This window comes from Indicator indicator, chromosome 3 (assembly GCF_027791375.1).
Source record: "Indicator indicator isolate 239-I01 chromosome 3, UM_Iind_1.1, whole genome shotgun sequence".
NCBI lineage: Eukaryota > Metazoa > Chordata > Aves > Piciformes > Indicatoridae > Indicator > Indicator indicator.
This window is the reverse complement of record NC_072012.1, coordinates 36,160,340-36,179,082: the sequence shown is the minus strand read 5'-3', so window position 1 is coordinate 36,179,082 and position 18,743 is coordinate 36,160,340. Positions and strand designations below refer to the sequence as shown.

Sequence of the window (18,743 nt, the reverse complement as noted above, 5' to 3'; positions counted from 1 at the left end):
GTGCCCTGTAGAGAGCATCCTTAAAGATCTGCCAGCTCTGTTCTGCTCCCTTGCCCCAGAGAGCCATTTCATATGGTGTGAAAAGCTGGATGTTTGCTTTCCTAAAATTTAGAGTCCTAACTGCGCTTCTTATAGGCTTCGTACTCCTTAAGACAGTGAACTGCACTAGCACCTGATCGCTGCAGCCCAGGCTGCCTTTGACATCCCTCATGACTTCACTCACATTTGTGACCAACAGGTCCAACAATGCACCTCCTCGAGTAGGGCTGTTGATTTCTTAAGAAATTGTCTTCTAGGCACTCTAGGAGCCTCCTGGTAGAAAAGATTGTGTGTCTTACATCAATCTCTTCAAGATAAGTTTAATTTAAAACATTAAAGATTTGACAGTGAACTGAGAACAAAGTATATACACTTTCAGGAATTGTAAAGACTGAAAAGGAGTATACTTTAAGACTCTACAGGAGAGAAAACACACAACACACCAAAAACACCCCACACATCAAAAACCACCACAATCTGATTTCTATAGGCCTGAAACCACACCTGTCACCAGGATGCACAAACAACTGAGCTAAAGTTCAATTAAATGCATTTTTCAGCTCATTTCTTGGCATTTGGGATTGAGGATAGTTATAACTTTTCACACAAGACTATGGAGAAATTGGGAGGGCTGAGCAAAGTAGATAGAACACTTAAATAGCAAATTTGTTAATCCCCTAGATTTTCAGGGATTATTTCACAGAAATCTGCATGAATGCTGTAGACACGAGCATAACTTTAATGAAGTATCAGAAATTTGTAGAAAGTGTAAAAAGACTTGCATGTTTCACAATGCTATTCCCCCATTCATTCTTTTTCCACATCAGTCAATTGCTGTCCTTCTAAACAGAACACTAAACCTAGATCAAGCATTCACTTTCTACTCAATAGAAATAACATACTACCATTGATCTGTTGTAGATTAAATTAAGTCATTGTGCAATTAGTGGAAAAACTGATGTGTTAACACTGGACTAGAAAGCAATGATGGCTTCAACTGGACCTTTGATATAATCCAGCAATTCCAGGAAACAATTTGTTGTAGGATTAGTGTGATTTCACTTGTCTTGAGGGCCAAAAGGGCAGTTTTACAAGAGATGTTATACAAGCAGCAAAGAGCTTTGTTTATAATTTAATAATTTACTTCCACAGTATTGCAGTACGTGGTAGTCTCAAGTCATGTTTGACACAAAAGCACCCAATTTGCCATTCCAAGAACTAAACCAAGAGCAGCAAGTTGTTTTGTGTAATTCTGTTGAGTTCTTGTTTTGATTTTGATTGATCTGTTCTGCATGGAGGTATGTAAAGTAGGGTATGCACTTCACATCTCTTGTCTTCTCTCAGTGTTAACTGCTCCCATGTGCTGGCAGTAAGAGTGGCTGCAGTGATTAAATGCTCATGACAGCAGTGGTGACAGCTGTGGTCATGGCATCTCCTTTTCTTGTTCTCCTCTCCTCTTCTTCCAGAAAGGAGTCAGGTAATGGGAGGGAAAAGCCCTTTATTCCCATTTCAAACAGGAGATTGATGATCCTACTCTTATTGCTTTTTCTCCCCAGAGGATTCCACAGTAAAGACAGCTCCAATCACTATCCTGCAAAATTAAAAGCTCTGAGGAATGCACTATGAAAGCAAAATGGGACACAATCTGTAGAGCCAGAGAGCAAGGGAGTGTTAAATAGACGAGGTAGTGAACAGATGCAAACAAATGGAAGAGGAGGGATAATGAGGTCAGAGGAGTCAAAGGAATTTTTGGTAGGTGTGGTTTGTTGTACTGTTTCTATGAGAAAAAAAAAAAGAAAAAAAAACAACAAACCAGAAAACCACCAAACAAACAAAAAAACAAAGCATAACAAAAACCACCCCACCAAAACCAAAAAACAAACCCCACACTCATAAGAACCCACAAGTATAACAAAAAGGAACACTGGATTCTCCTGACAACACCCTGAAGAAATGCTGTGGGCTGTAGATTTCCAAAGCACATCCTGCTCTGAGGACTGATTAATGTTAGAGACCATTTACAGGCCACATGGTTAATGTAAGCTTCCTTTTCAAGTTTCCTCCTCCATCCACAGAAGTTCATCTCAGCTGACAAATCTGAAGTGCTTTAGAGTGTCAAATATTCGGCACATGCAGAAGTGCCACTGAGTCCTGGAAGGAAGAGGGGCTCACTTGAGGAAGAGGTTGTGTACTTCACAGGACCAGGTCACCACAGCACCTGATTTTTGCAGCCTCAGGTATCAACTGATATACCTCAGGGACAACAGAGCTTCCTTGCTTTTCTCATTGGCTGTTACTGAACAGGCTGGGAAGCAAAAGTACCCTATCTCCTAAGTTTACCCCACAACTCTAGGAAAGTTTCCATCCATAATTCATCCACAGGCACAAATGATACTATTAAATTTAATAACTCAGGCAGAAAATATCAAATTATGATATCTTTACACCTCAGGCAAAGAAAATATGTAGATCGCTACATGAAAAGTAATCTAAAAATAGGAGATGAGAAGCCCATTGGATAGCATGTCTATTATGCTCAATTACAATCAATGGATGATATCCACAAAGTAAATTTATGGTATCTAAGCATTACTTGCACGATTACAGTATTGCAGATGTAAATTCAGGTTCTTTCAAGCAAAGGATAGCTTCAGGTTTGGGGGGAGCTGTTGGGTGTTTTGAGTTGTTGGGGAGTGCTGGGGTTTTGTGGTTGTTTTGTTGTGAGGGTTTTTTTGTTGTTTTCATGATTGTTTTGGGTTGGGGTTCTTTTTGTTTGCTGTTTTTTTGGGTTTGGGGTTTTTTGTTGTTTGGTGGTTTTTTTTTTTTCAGGGTGTGTGTGTGGGGTGTTTGGGGTCTTTTAAGTTTAGTTTAGCTATAGAAGAGTGCCCAGTCTTTACAGCTGCTAACTTGTCCTGTTCTGGGCTCTGCAGCTCAAGAAAGGGAATGACTGAGGAGAGTCCAGCGGAGGGCTACAAAAATGGTTAGGGGACTAGGGCATCTCTTACGAGAAGAGTCTGAGAGACCTGGGGCTGTTTAGCCTGGAAAAAGAGAAGACAAAGGTGTCAAGAGAATGGGGCTGGCCTCTTTTCAGCAGTGCCCAGCAGTAGGACAAGGGAATAGATTAGAAAGGTTTTGGAGTCTTCTTCTCTAGAGACTTTCCAAACCCACCTCAATGTGTTCCTGTGCAAACTGCACTTACTTTAGCAAGAGGGTCAGACTAGATTATTTTTCAGAGGCCCCTTCCAATATCTACCGTTCTGTACTACTGGAAGTGTACTCTAGCATTCAACAACATAATGTCTTCTACCACAGCAGAAAGTACTGAAGAGGAAGAGAGAAACCTGTCCTCAAGCGTGACTAGGGGGCACAAAGAACTGTAAGAACTCGAATGACTACAGCTTAATTAAACTACTTGTTGAAATGATTCACAGATTCTGTATGGTTAGCAGTTCCCTGCAAGTGATCTCACTACTGATCTCTCTGCAATTGCATGATGTCCAAAGACTGAGAAAAAAAGAATTCATTGAAATAGTTTGTCTCTTTGAAGATTTCTGGGTTTTTTTCAGCCTGATGGTAAAGGTATTCCCCCATCTACATTGCTCTGCAAACCTATATTGACTGAAGAGCCCCATAAGGCTCAGGGCTCTCTACCAGCTATACTGAAGACAAGAATGCTGAGCATTCCTGTAATGATGCAGCAAGAAGGGCAGCAATCACATCTTCAACTATATTTCTATTTTCCCAAATTGGTTATGCTACAAGCATATTGTAAATAAGGAAAAAAAAAATCTTACAGAGTATAGTAATTAGGCGATATTTATGGATATTTTCCACATGGAACTTTCAGGGCTATACCAGAGACTTTTTCTGTCCTTTAGAAGACAGAGTACGGACAAACTGTCAAAAAAGTTTTGCTTCCAGATATTTAACTGCAAGCAGAACAACTGAAAGTCACATCCAGTATAATATTTTGCAAGTTTACATACACAAAGTGGGGTCAAAGTAGAAGTAAACACATTAAATGCACAGTTCACAGCTTATATGCATTACAATACATAGACACTGAGTACACACATTTCAAAGTCATGGGCTGGCTAACCTACCACATGTGCATCACTCAGGGTTGCATCTGCCTCTGCAATAGCAGACAAAGCACAAAAACAGAGTAATGCTGGGCTTTGAATTAGACTGAAAGCCTACAAAAGCAAACAAAATTCACATTTTGTTTTTAAAGAAATCACAGGTTACTGGTTTAATTTAAAGGGTTGTTTTAGGATTAAGTCAAACAATACTGACAAACTGACATCCTGGTTGGAGTCTGTTATAGACCACCCAATCAGGACGAGGAGGCCAATGAGATATTCTATAAGCAGCTGGAAGCTGTCTCAAGATCATCAGACCTTGTCCTTGTGGGGGACTTTAACCTACCAGACATCTGCTGTGAACTTAATTCAGCAGAGAGGAGACAGACCAGAAGGTTCCTAGAGTGCATGGATGACAACTTCCTGATGCAGCTCTTAGGTGAACCTACCAGGGGTAAGGCTCTGCTTGATCTGCTGCTCTCAAATAGAGAAGGGCTGTTGGGAGATGTGATGGTTGGAGGCTGTCTAGGGTGCAGCGACCATGAGATAGTGGAGTTTTCAATATGCAGGGAAATAGGGAGGAGCAGTAACAGAACCCTCACTTTGGACTTTCGGAGGGCAAACTTCAGGTTGTTCAGGCAACTTATTCAGAAAGTTCCCTGGGTAACATCCCTTAAGAAGAAAGGGGTCCAGGATGGTTGGACCTACTTCAAACAGGAGCTCCTAAAGGCACAGGAACTGGCAGTTCCCACATGCCGTAAGATGAGCCGGCGGGGAAGACGACCGGCCTGGATGAGCAAGCAGCTCCTGAAGGATTTAAGGGAAAAAAAGAGGGTTTATCGCCTTTGGAAAGGGGGGGAGGCAACTAGTGATATGTTTAAGGATGTTGCTAGATCATGTAGAAGAAAAATTAGAGAGGCAAAAGCACAGTTAGAAATTAAACTGGCCGCTTCCGTGAAGGACAACAAAAAGCATTTTTATAAATTTTTATAAATATATTTTATAATATATTTAATGCTAAAAAAAGGGGCAAGAGGAGCCTCCACTCTTTATTGGACGTGGAGGGTAACATTGTAACTAAGGGTGAGGAGAAGGCTGAGATTCTAAATACCTTCTTTGCCTCCATTTTCAACAGTAAGGCAGGAGGACTTCAGGATAACTGGCCTCCTGAGCTGGTTGATGGGGTCAAGGAGCAGTGTTGTACTCCTGAAATCCATGTGGAATTAGTTCGAGACTTGTTGAGTCACTTGGATATTCACAAGTCCATGGGACCTGATGGGATTCATCCTAGGGTGCTGAAAGAGCTGGCAGATGAGCTGGCCAAGCCTCTCTCCATCACTTTCCACCAGTCCTGGCTCACTGGAGAGGTCCCAGAAGACTGGAAACTGGCCAATGGGACACCCATCCACAAGAAGGGACGGACAGAAGAACCTGGGAACTACAGGCCTGTCAGCCTGACCTCAGTGCCAGGGAAAATCATGGAGCAGACTGTGTTGGGGGCAATCACTGCACACCTGAAGGATGGCCAAGGAATCAGGCCCAGCCAACATGGATTTAGGAAGGGCAGGTCCTGCCTCACCAACCTGATCTCCTTCTATGATCAGGTGACCAGCCTGGTGGACGTAGGAAAGGCTGTGGATGTAGTCTACCTGGACTTCAGCAAGGCCTTTGACACCGTCCCCCACAGCAAACTCCTGGCCAAGCTGGCAGCCTGTGGCCTGGACAGCAGCACTCTGTGCTGGGTTAGGAACTGGCTGGAGGGCCGAGCCCAGAGAGTGGTGGTGAATGGTGCCACATCCAGCTGGCAGCCTGTCACTAGTGGTGTCCCCCAGGGATCAGTGCTGGGCCCCATCCTGTTCAATATCTTTATTGATGATCTGGATGAGGGGATTGAGTCCATCATCAGTAAATTTGCAGATGACACCAAGCTGGGAGCAGGTGTTGATCTGTTAGAAGGTAGAAGGGCTCTGCAGAGGGACCTTGACAAGCTGGACAGATGGGCAGAGTCCAACAGGATGGCATTCAACAAATCCAAGTGCCAGGTGCTCCACTTTGGCCACAACAACCCCATGCAGAGCTACAGGCTGGGGTCAGAGTGGCTGGAGAGCAGCCAGGTGGAAAGGGACCTGGGGGTACTGGTTGACAGCAGCTGAACATGAGCCAGCAGTGTGCCCAGGTGGCCAAGAGAGCCAATGGCATCCTGGCCTGCATCAGGAATAGTGTGGCCAGCAGGAGCAGGGAGGTCATTGTACCTCTGTACACAGCACTGGTTAGGCCACACCTTGAGTACTGTGTCCAGTTCTGGGCCCCTCAGTTTAGGAAAGATGTTGAATTGCTGGAGCATGTCCAGAGAAGGGCAACGAGGCTGGTGAGAGGCCTTGAGCACAAGCCCTATGAGGAGAGGCTGAGGGAGCTGGGACTGTTTAGCCTGGAGAAGAGGAGGCTCAGGGGTGACCTCATTGCTGTCTACAACTACCTGAAGGGAGGTTGTAGCCAGGAGGGGTTTGGTCTCTTCTCCCAGGCAACCAGCACCAGAACAAGAGGACACAGTCTCAAGCTGCGCCAGGGGAGGTTTAGGCTGGAGGTGAGGAGAAAGTTCTTCACAGAGAGAGTGGTTGGCCATTGGAATGTGCTGCCCAGGGAGGTGGTGGAGTCACCATCCCTGGAGGTGTTCAAGAGGGGATTGGACGTGGCACTTGGTGCCATGGTTTAGATAGTCATGAGGTTTAGGGGGACAGGTTGGACTCGATGATCTTTGAGGTCTCTTCCAGCCTTCTTGATTCTATGAATACAAGAGAATTGTAATTTTTATGACTGTTTTCCTTTGCAGGGAATACCCTTTTCCCATATGTGCCTTTTTCTTACTTTATATCTACATGTCAAAAAAGATTTATCATGGTGAATCAATTAGAATGGTCTTCAGAGCGGGGGCGAAAACATAATTACATCTGCCTGTAACTTAATTTATTCATATTCAAATGCTATCAAAGTTATCTCTCTCCTATAAGTTGTTTACATTGCATGTGTACATGTTTAAGACATCCCAAACAAAGTTATGAAACACAAACAAAGATTTTATCAAGTATTTAAAAGAGGTTTTGGTAGATCCTTACAACAGTTCAACCCTTATAATTTTGGTAAACAGAAGTTCACTTATTGCTGGCAACCAAGAAAATTTAAATGAGCTTTTGCTTGGGCTGCTCATTTTACCCAATGAAGCTGACTTGAAGGTAGCCATCCACACAAAACCTCTAGAACAGCAATACAGGCACTAGCAAGTTTAAAAAAAAGGTTCCACCTCTTAACTGTAATTTTACCAAGTTCATTTTGTACAAAAATTGGAAGCACCGTATTCAGCTTACAAATCTGGAAAGGTTATATCAAGTATTAATGGAATTCATAAGGGTGAGGTGGGCAGAGAGATGGAGATAAAGTAAATTCTGCATACTGTCTGAGACCTGATCTTCAAGAACTTCCGGGAGCATAAAAGAAAGGGGCAGCTCAGAAGTCAAAAATAGTAAAAGCTGAGGAAAGAGCATAACTAAAAGGGAACATACAGCTCAGAAACTGGTAAAGAATTTTTTACAAGTGCTTTGAACCAAATGATATTACAAAATGCAAACTGATGTTATTTAAGAAGAACTGATCATTTATCCTCAGAATGATAGAAATGAATTTGAAATTACCAGAGAAAACAATAGTCTCAATTCTCATCAACAGCAGCAGGCTATCAACAGATGAAAAGCTACAAAGAACAATGTTGGAAATTGCTGATGAAATTCTAAAGGTAATTTCAAGCAAAGGTGTGGGCATATATTAAAAGGATTTTATGATTAAATTCAGAGTGGTGAAATGGAATGGTTTAATTTCTCCAAAATATTTCTTTTAACTTAGGAACCTGTTCTCTACTGCTAGCTTAGCATCCTATAAACAATATTAATTTTTAACAAAGAAGTTAGATGATGGTCATTTCTTGATATATTGTTTAATCACCATTCAACTGATAAAAACATACAACACCAAGACATTTACATCAGCATTAACAGGAACAAGGAACCAGTACCCCAACAGTCCTATTTCCTATCAGCTCTTGCAAGAGTTCAGATTTGTTAAATTAAGCTATCATAGGCTTTCAAAGATAGCTAAAAGTAGATTTGTGCCATGTTTAAGACTATCACACCCAGATGTCAAAATAAGCAATTGCAGTGGTGGCTCAAGTCTTCAGCACATAAGAAATAGAACCAGGAAAAACACAACTTTATAGCAGTAGCTTTGAAAGTGTATTCATTCCAAATATTTTTTTTATGTTATAAAGTTCTCCAAGACTGAATTAAAGCAATAAAACTATTCAAACAACACACAATTCTAGGAAAGGGTAACATATTAAATCAAATGCCCATTTTGAGCAATACTAATTATACAAGTCATCTAGTCATGGGTACAAAAGAGAACAATGCATTTCTTCCTTCTACAAGCAATTTAACCTAGATACTTCAATTCTGTTTTTGTTGTCAGGCTTGCTGGAACTTCCCACAGCCTATGACATAACTTGAATATGCTAAATAGACAATTAAGATATTTAGAGATTTCAATATCTAGTGTTTTTACTGAAAGCTTTCAATCTTCAATTTCCAAGCTCCATCAAGTACAAATTCAGATACAAAAAGCTGCCACAAACGAAACAGAACTGAACAAATAAAACCCCCACCCAACACTAATCAAATCAAGTTCCTGTTTGCCCAAGAAAACACTACAATGAATCTCACAAAGCACATACTAAGATCAGCTAATGCAGATGACATTGCATTCAGAAATAACACAAATTCCACAGAAATACAACAAATCACTACAGTAGAAATACAACAAATCACTACAGTAAATCTTCAAACTGTAACTAATACCAAATTCAGCAGAATTTTTGCATCAGCAGCATGTGAAAGATAATTAAAGCACACAATTTGATGGCTTTAGTGTTTCTTCTTGATGACATACACTTTACTATTTTGCTTCTTATTCATCTTCACAGTAGTGAAGTTCACAGTAGGGATCACAAGCAAATCAGATCCAGATGACTCTCTCAGAATGTTTCACAGCAGTTTATAACATGTTGCAAGATTTGTTTTTATCTGGATCATCAAACAGGGAAGAAAAAAAAACAGCTATAGCTGTAATCATGGAAAACAAGGCAAATTCTTAAAAGTATTAACATACTTTACATAGTAGTTTTGTACTCCTTTCTCCATTATATATGATTGTGTTGCTATTATGTTTTACTGTCACCGAGACATGGGCATTAGTGTTATCCAGAATGTTGGAATTATACCCAAGATACTTTACCAACTGCTTAGTCATTTCTAATAAAGAACTGATAATGGCAGAGGCTAGTCCTCCAGCTCTCACATAACTGGGAAAGGAAAAAAATGCAAATACATCGATGGGACTGCAATTTGTCTCAGAAGTGAAAAGCCTGTTTACTTAGAATAGCAGCTGAAGACTATATAGCTTTTAAAAAGATTACTAACAAAAGAAATGGTTTTACAGAGGCTGATGGTGCTGGAGAAGTTTTTACATGTCTAAAATAAACTATTGAAGTGTCAGAATTATACCTTCAAAACAAGCTGAAATAGCTGGTAAGTGGAAAAAACTGATCACATGTATAGAATCACATAATCAACAAGGTTGGAAAAGACCTCAGAGATCAAAGTCCAACCTATCACCCAGCACCTCATGACTAACTAAACCATGGCTTCAAGTGCCATGTCAAATCCTTTTTTTAACACCTCCAGGGACAGTGACTCCACCACCTCCCTGGGCAGCACATTCCAATGGCAAATCACTCTTTCTGTGAAGAACTTTCTCCTCACCTCAAGCCTAATACAACTTTGCATGGATTTGAGTACATAGAGCAACAGCCACCTCTCACAAAATAGGCCTTTTGCAGGGAACAGAACAGATGCCCAGACCAGTAGATTTCCATGTCATCTACCTAGGTTTCAAAAAAGTCAGAACTGCTGTTTTTCTCCCCCATTAGCTCACATCTGTGGGTTTTGTCCCATATCAAAATTCAGCAAAGCCTTTACTCTACAAGTACTATTTAAGGGTTGTGCTGAATCATGTCTCTAAAACCTGCAATTAAGAATGAAAGGACAGGGGTACAATCCAGAACTTGCATAACTAACCATAAAAAAAACAAAACCCAGACATCCTTAGATGTTGAGATCTGATGCAATGCGGTCAAGCTGGTAGGGAAGTAGAATTCAGTCCTAAAACTTGTTTTTATTTTGAACAGAAACCATCAAGGAAAGTTTTGTTGTGTGAGGGGGATTTGTTTGCTTTAAAGACCTGATTTAAGCTTATTGCCTAATTGTTTATTAGGATGGTCGTTTAATCACTGAAGTTTCAGTTGCATACTTCTGCAGTATTTCTACTGTATTTCCCCCCTTCACATTTATATTAGTCTAGCTGATTACTACCCAAATAATGAAAGTTGCTACTCAGTACTGTACGATGTAAACAAGACATACAAAGATTCACACCAGCATCACTGAACCAGAAGGATGCAGGTCTTCTGATTCTTAGCTATGTCTATGAGTATAGAGAACTCCACCATTCCCCATCATCAACACTAATATTCTTCCTGAAAACTAGACACCTAAAATTTACCTGTTCTAGTAACAAACAAAGCTAGTATCTTCATCTTAGTAGAGCTGGTTTTCACATTTTGCTTGCAACAAGAGCATGTTAATAATAATTGAATGTTTATATGCATTTCAGTATGCAAACAGTCCTATCCGATGTGCCTCAAAAGCCACACGTGACAATGTTTTGCAAGAGCTAGTCCAAATAACTATCCCAGGACATCTACTGGTAGCAGTTAGACCAACTACAATCCAAACCATGCAGAATGTCAAGACAATTGTTACTTTAAAGTTTTCGGTTTCATTTTGATAGGAATTCAGCACAGAAGTTTCCCAGGTTTAAAAATTCTGCCTGCAATTTCATCGAAAAAGCAGGAAGCTCTATCAGGTTGTTGGGGGTTTTTTTGCTGTTGTTGTTTGGGTTTTTTGTTGTGGTTGGGTTTCTGTTTTGTTTTATGACAGAACAGCCATTTACAGAATTTATGGAAAGCAATTACAGTAATCTCAATTTTTAAGACAAGCATGAACAGTTGCTTTAAAAATAAAGCATTAGTAAGCAAGTCAGAAAAAAAATAAGGGTGAACATTTTCAGATCCATCATGCAAAATGAAATAGCAAGCTGAGACATTTACAATTTCAACTTTTCATAGAAAGCTGACGAAAAGGCTAAAGAACTTCTGCAAAAACACAGTCAGCTTCCAAGCAACCATAAGTTTTCCTGTTACAAAGCAATAATGGCAAGGGAGGCAGAAACAAGAATGATCACAGGTGTTGGTTGAACAGCTGTATTATTTCCATGATCACCATGAATCTGAAAAAGTTACTACCCCTATGAGCTATAAAGCTAAAGTAGTGTTATGCAGGAGCCAGCTCAGGTGTATTAAGACCATAATCCTTGAATCGTGATCACTGGACCACATGCTGTAGAATCCTCCAGCCTCATGTTGTATTGGAGTGTAGCCAAGGCTTGTAAACTCCAAAGCACATAAGCTTCAATACAAGCTTTGTGCTGTGTCTAACAGTTCCGTGGATTCTGGGAAGGTTTTGCTGGGGCACTGTGCCAGGCCAGTAAGGCCTTGTACACTTGCTGCATCCATGCAGAACCTGAGCACTGCAGTAGTGCTTATTTGATTTTAAAGTCACTTCAGGTCTTGCACAGCTAATGCTAAGCTGAGGTTAATAAATCCTGCTAAATACAAGGCAAATATTGCTGAGTCACTAAGTGTTCCTGTACTGTATCTAGTATTACCGTCTTTGGGGTTTACACATTTTACTCACTCCATTTAAAATATGCTGTTACAGAAACGTTTGCCAGTCTGAAGTCTGGAGACAATACAACTACAGGGTTGGTCTCCTGAAGATGTCATCTTTCAGCTGAAGTCACAACTAGTTAGGGCAAGCCGTTTCACAGCCTGCCCTCGGTGTCTAACAACTACTGCTGTTCAGCAAGCTCCTTGTTCTTATGAGTTACTGAGCAAAAATCTTCACAGGCCACAATATACTACCTGCCTGAAAAGTCAAGTAAAGGAAGAAGCTGAAAAAACAGACTAACATATTACTAACTTAGTTGTGGGGCTGTTGTTAATTCAGAAATGCTGTCAGTAACCACACCTGACATTGACAAAATGGGTATCTTTATTAAAAGACATCTGAGATTCCTATTAAATGTTTCAGCTAGAAAATGAAACTTCATATATTCAATATAAGAAAATGTAAGAACTTTGTTTCAAGTTTTCTCTATCAGCTGTAGACATGAATATATAAAGGAATTAGTGTCTGAAGGGCCTAGGCAGAATTAGGTTTCATTAGTCTGTATCTATGTAAGCATACCATAATATAACATCTGTTCCAGATTTACACATCAGCAACACAAGAAGATAATTATGCCAATTATGAGAATTTAAGTAACATTTTCCAGTAACTTTTACTCTTCCAACTATAACAACCTACTTCAGGAATGTACTACCATGTAACAATAAATCCACATGGTTAAGTCATATTGATTTTAACACAGTACACACAGAAGCAGCTCAACAGTTACCTGAGAAGAATGAATCTAGACTCCTGAAAGCATAGATTCAACTCTGAGAGGAAAAAAAGGTTTTCACTGCATTTCTGCTTCTTTCATAATTCTGAATATATATGAGGAAAATTAGGTAGTAACCACTTTTTAGATATTTTCTGTAGGATACAAAGCACCCTAGAATATTAAAAAACACATTCACACCAAGTCCCACATTAATATTTTAAAGAACAGGAAGGGATATCATGTGCTCAGACTGATGGACAGCTAATGCAGACAAATTTAAATGGTTGCAGTTACATGATCTTCTTTGAAGACCTCACATTTTTTAAGCACCTGCCATGAATCTGTATTGTACTTTTAAAGTAAAGAACTCAGATGCTGAATGCATGCAATTCACATGAGGAACACAATTCCCCACTTGCATCCAGGGATCTACCTTAGGACAAAACAAATTGCTCCTTAGAGTCCATCAAGAAAACTGGCTTATACTACCTTACACCAAAGCTTCTGCTAAAGTCTTCAGCTTTCAACGAAAGTTTAGCAGGCTTATCCTATACAGCCTGTTTCAAAAAATCATTCAGGTTTTGATCAAGTATTTAGTACCACAAAATATTTTTTAAACTGCCTCAGGCAGATAATCATTGAAGTTGTACACCATGTGTTTAATCAGCTTTCTAAATAGAGATAAAATCTACAAAAACCTTAAGTTTTTGCAAAAAATACTTCTCTAGATTCGTAGTTTATAGCTACATGTTGCCCACACTGCTGAAATCTTTGCCCATTTCTAGCCCTAAATGCAACTGCCATTCATTCAGGGACTGGGAAGGCAGGGCAGGCCTCCTCTCCCAAGGGCTCCGTCCAGCGAGCACACAGTAAACTATTCATAATTTCACTAAAGAGACTGGAAAAAGTGTACATGAAGTATGTACAACTTTCTGGTTCTGCTTGAGAAAGGATATTCCAGGTTTATTCCCAAAAACATCTAACACAAAGCATGAAATCTTGGCATTCAGATTAAAATCTAGGACTTTCCTCAAAAGACAGCTTAAGCAGCTCTGCTGAGCATGAAGCCCTCACTCAAATCTTTCTCCATATAAAATCTGATGTCATTTTTGATCAGCAAAAAGCCAAATTTAATGATTCTCCAGACAGGCTACAAAGTCCAAATGTTATTTTAGGTGAAGATAAGAGAACTGATTTTAAAGGTGTTTTTAACTAGGGGCAGAAATGGGTGAATTTCTTTTTAGTGATTGAAGTCTTACACACAATTCACTGAAAGCAACACAGACATAACTGTAATCTGTTTGGGAAGGGCTGGGTAAGAGTTTGAAGATGCATACAACTACACAGGATTGAGTATATTGTATTTCACACTTGTTCAGAGTCTCTCTAAAAATTATTACTTAGTAAATCACATTAAGCTTTTTTTAATGTACATTCAAAAAGCTAGATGGAGAACTCCAAGTTGTAAATCCATGTGTACCTACCAGCTCAATACTCAGATTTCACTATTCCTTAATTCAGTTGCCCATTCTGCCCAGCAAGGTGTCCCAAAAAGCCCCAACAGGAAATCTACCATGTAAGATTTATCAAACAGTATTTTAATATTTTATTTCTTTCCCCTGAGTAATTTGACAGTAGCTTTTGAAACAGCTGACACCCAGTTGCACAGAGTATCTTTGGTAAGGTGCTGGCAGCAGGTGCTGCAGGGCAGCATCTGAGAGGCAAGGCCCCAGCTGCCCTGTGTCAGACTACTGGTTCCAAGTGGCTCCAACTCATGCCCAGAAGGGCACAGCTGAGCCCTTCAGTCAAGATGGCAGCACCTCTGGGAAAGCAGATTTAAGAAATGGCAAAAATGCCTGACAGATAAGGGGAGAATGGAGAAAGTGAAGAACAGCCCTGCAGACACCCAGGTCAGGGAAGGAGGTGGAAGAGGTGCTCCACTTTCAACCCCTGCAGCTTGTAGTGAAGCAAGTGGACATGTCCTGAAAGAAGCTACAGTTTACAGATAGCTCATACAGAAGCAGGATTTCTGCATCCTGTGGGAAGAATACACACTGGAACCACTCCTGAAGGACTGTACCCCAGACAGGACCTATACTGGAGCAGAAGGGAAAGTATGAAGGAGGAAGCAGCAGCAAAGAGAAGCTCTTACAGAACTGACCAAATCTCCACTACCCTATTCGCCTCCGCTGCTTGTGCAGACAAGAGTTGGGAATGAAGGAATGAAGTTGAGCCTAGGAAGAAGGATGGCTGGCAGGAAGTGGTTTGAGTTTTCTTTGTTTCTCATCATCCTACTCTCTTTTAAATTGGCAAAAAATTTTCTCCAAGTCTGTTGTCTGTTACAGTAATTGCCAAGTGATCTATCTCCATCCACAAAGATGGAGAGAGCAGCCAGGTGAGTATCTGACAACCAGCCAAAAATCAACTGATCACACCACTGTGTTTGTCCTTGGTACCAGTTTTCTAGAAATCATGATTCTTCTCTATCATAGTATCACAGTACATTAAAGGTTGAAAGGGACCTCCAACCACCCTGCCAAAGCAGGATCACTTATGACTTAGCTGAACCTGTTACTAGCTGCCTCCCTCATTCACACACAGATAAAGATTTTAATAGCTTCTCATTGCTAAGAATCACAATGAAAGGCAATTTTTAACTGTAATGGACATCTTTTTTTTTAATAATGTGATAGAAATCATTATTCATTGGTACAGGCTACATTTGTTCTTCATGTAAATGGCTCAAATCACCCATCACATAATTTAACTTCTTACAGAAAATATACGTATGCCTAATATACTTGGAGGAGACTCTTCAAATGCAGCTCTTCTAGAACTCCTTCTCCATTATTGAAATTATGTTGAACAGTCAATTTAGACAAGTTAGCCATGCCTAAATATTCATTTAACTCCTTTTAGCTCAAACTGATACAGAACTTTGATAAGGACAAAATCTTTTAATTTCACACACACAAGTGTAGCCAGAGACTCGTTTCATCTCTGTAATTACCATTTTTAATGTCTCAGTAATCCTTTACACCAAGTGTTTTCTGGCTTTTACCCTACTGTACTCTGGCCAACATTTTCCTCTGAGAATCTTTTGTGTTGTGGGAACCACATTCCCATTCAAAGACAGAAGAGACAAGGAGGGCATCCTAGACAGCTTCTAGATAAGTATGCATGCACATACACATGTCAAGCCACAAAAAATGCTTGTGCAGAAGAGACTGAAACCAAATATCTGAAACCAGAGAACATCCAACCAGATTATTCAAATTTGGTCAATGTTTCCCCTTAGCACAATGTTCAGAGCTGCTTTGAACTGCACACATTTTAGGACTGCTCAGCCACTGGCATATCACCCAAGGCCACTGCCACAAATAGATAGCTCGCCAGCAGTGTTATCTCAAACACAAAAAACTGGTTTGAGTTTTGAGACTGGTACCTTCTATAGACAGTCAATACACAGACATACATATTAAATCTCACTATAATTAATTTGTTGAATATTAGGGCTATTTTGATAATAAGCCCATATTAAATAATAAAAAGAACATTAAGGGGGGAAGAGAGGAAGTATCATAGGAATAATAAACATGAACAGGTCTTTTCCAGCCAAAACAATTGTATGATTCCATGAACAACCTTGTTTCCTGTGCTTTCAAGCTGACTGCATGGAAGGAGTAACTGCATTTTTTCAGAGATGTTCTTCAGAGTCCAATCACTAACTCAAGCTGTGGACTAGCTCTAAGCAAGTTGAATGGTATTGTGCTTATGCACGTTCTTTACATCTTGTCTTGTTTCTTATTCATGTGCAGAACTACTCTGAATTTGTGTATTCATAGAAGCCTTACTGTAAAAAGGAACCTTGACAGAGGTAGAATGAGTCCTGTCTCCATACCTTTAGCTCTGCCTTATGTAGGAAACAAAAATTAAGACAGTAATAAAATTAAAAAAAAAAAAAAAGAGGCAACCTATACTTGCTTTCTACTTTTTCCCTCCAAAGATTACTTTCCATAGCTCTACAGGGAAAAAAAAAAACCACACAAAAAACCCAAAAAAATACCTCCAGTGTATATAGACACAGTTATAGGTTCCAAAAGGGATAGGCTACATTCACAAAGAACGTAAGCAAAACTGGTTTCTAAAAATATTCCCTCTGTTTCAAAACATGGCATGACAGAGAGGAACCAGGACTGTCAGTATCATTCCTTATGAGTGAGTAGAAAGACAGAAGAAATATTTCACAACCATTAGAGAGGCTCATTATAGCTGAGGGTTCAGCTGTATCCCTGACTTCTCTGCTCTTTTGTGGAACTATATTGAAATGACAGTCCTATAGTTGCATTTTCAACAGCATGAAATTCACATTTCACTCGATTTCAAACCAGATCTCTGCACTATGACATTCCATTTCTGAGCATCCTCTCATGATTACAGAGCAAATAACTTATACTGCAATCTCACATACCATGACAGGTTTCCATTATGCCTACCTATCTTCCCCCAAGATGAGCTGCTCACCTTAATCATTCAGCATAGGCCCAGGACAGCAATTATCATCTTAACATACAGGCCATTGTATAAACTGGTACAAAACAGCCCCTTTTCCCTAACTCTACCCACTAAGTTGCATGGTGAGGAGCAACTACTGACTACCGCAAAGAAGTCACACAAGGCAAGTCAGTCATGAGAATTTGAGATACCTAACAACTGCTGAAACAGTGCCTTAAATCTGAGCAAGTCAGTGACTGTACAAGATTCATAAATGCTAACCCATCTGCAGAGAAAAGGCAATTTTTCAACCAACCCTGTAGTCGCACAGCTCCGACAGCCACTGCCAAAAAAATTATTGTCTAGAGTACTGAAGCAGCAGTTGCAATAGCATGGTAAATAGCTGCTCTGGATGAACCATCAATTAGTCATTGCCCAGGACCAATCCAAGTGCCCCTTTTCCTAGTTGTGAACAGCACTTTGAAGAAACAGAAAATTTTTATGCTTCCTTAACCCTTCTGCTGCATGAAATAAGGAAAACAGTTATGAAAATAGAGCATGCTGTGATTTTTAGGTATGACTGATGATGCCCTGAGAGCAGAAGGACAATTGCACAAGTGTTATTTAGTATCTAAATACAGGAAAGTTCATTCCTCTGTCTTGGGAAAATCTTTATTTTGCCAGAGGGTGAGAGTAACATTGGTAAAGTATCTGGAAGTAAGAATCCACCTACAGCAAGGTACTCCATCTAATAACAGCTGTGTTTTGTCGTTGAATTATGAAAAAGGCAGAAGAGAAAATTTCCCTGGGGAAAACAGCCCCTTGCAAAATCTTTCTTACAAATATCAGAAAATGGAAAAAAATGTTCTCTGAGGATTGGCAATATGGAGACCACAGCTTCTTAATTTTGCCAAAGCAAATTTTAGATTAGAGCAGTAGATATGCATCTGAATGAAAAGGTAATAGGAGTTGCTTCCCCTGAAAAACAAAGCCTCTAAAGGGGGCAACATGGTAGAGATGTATAACAGCAGCCAAGATAAAGTAGGTAAGGAACTTTTATTCAATAGTTCTCAAATTACAAGCAGGCAACACACCTGAAATGCTGTACTAAATTAAAACTGGTAACAGGAAGAAGCCAAACTTTACTATACAAACAAGAATTTCTATATGAAATTATCGTGTCTAATTACAAGTAACAGAAGGCAAGTGCTTAGAAAAACAGCCAGAAAATAAATGGATAGTTGCAAGGGTACTCAACATCATTAGAAGCAATCTTCAAAGCCTTTTCAAGGGGTATAAGTCCACAGACTCTAGGTGTTATCCGCTGCCCTGTAATCAAGAGGAGCTCTTCCCCACTGGCAGGTTCTGTGGCTCACAAGCAGCTCTTTTCACACCTCCCACTGAAACAGACCCCAGCTTCTTGGAAATTAATCACTCCCAATTAAAATTGTGTTTTCCAGA

The 18,743-nt window shown here is 40.0% G+C and overlaps 1 protein-coding gene across 1 annotated transcript in view; it reads right to left on the bottom strand.

Moving 5' to 3' along the window:
* The window catches only part of DOCK4 (dedicator of cytokinesis 4), a 204,070-nt gene extending 186,040 nt beyond the window's left edge, over positions 1 to 18,030 (bottom strand). The window contains 2 exon segments of the mRNA XM_054399340.1: positions 17,873 to 18,003; positions 18,005 to 18,030. Of these exon segments, the coding sequence (XP_054255315.1) occupies positions 17,873 to 18,003; positions 18,005 to 18,030 (157 nt within the window).
* Positions 18,031 to 18,743: the final 713 nt, after the last annotated feature.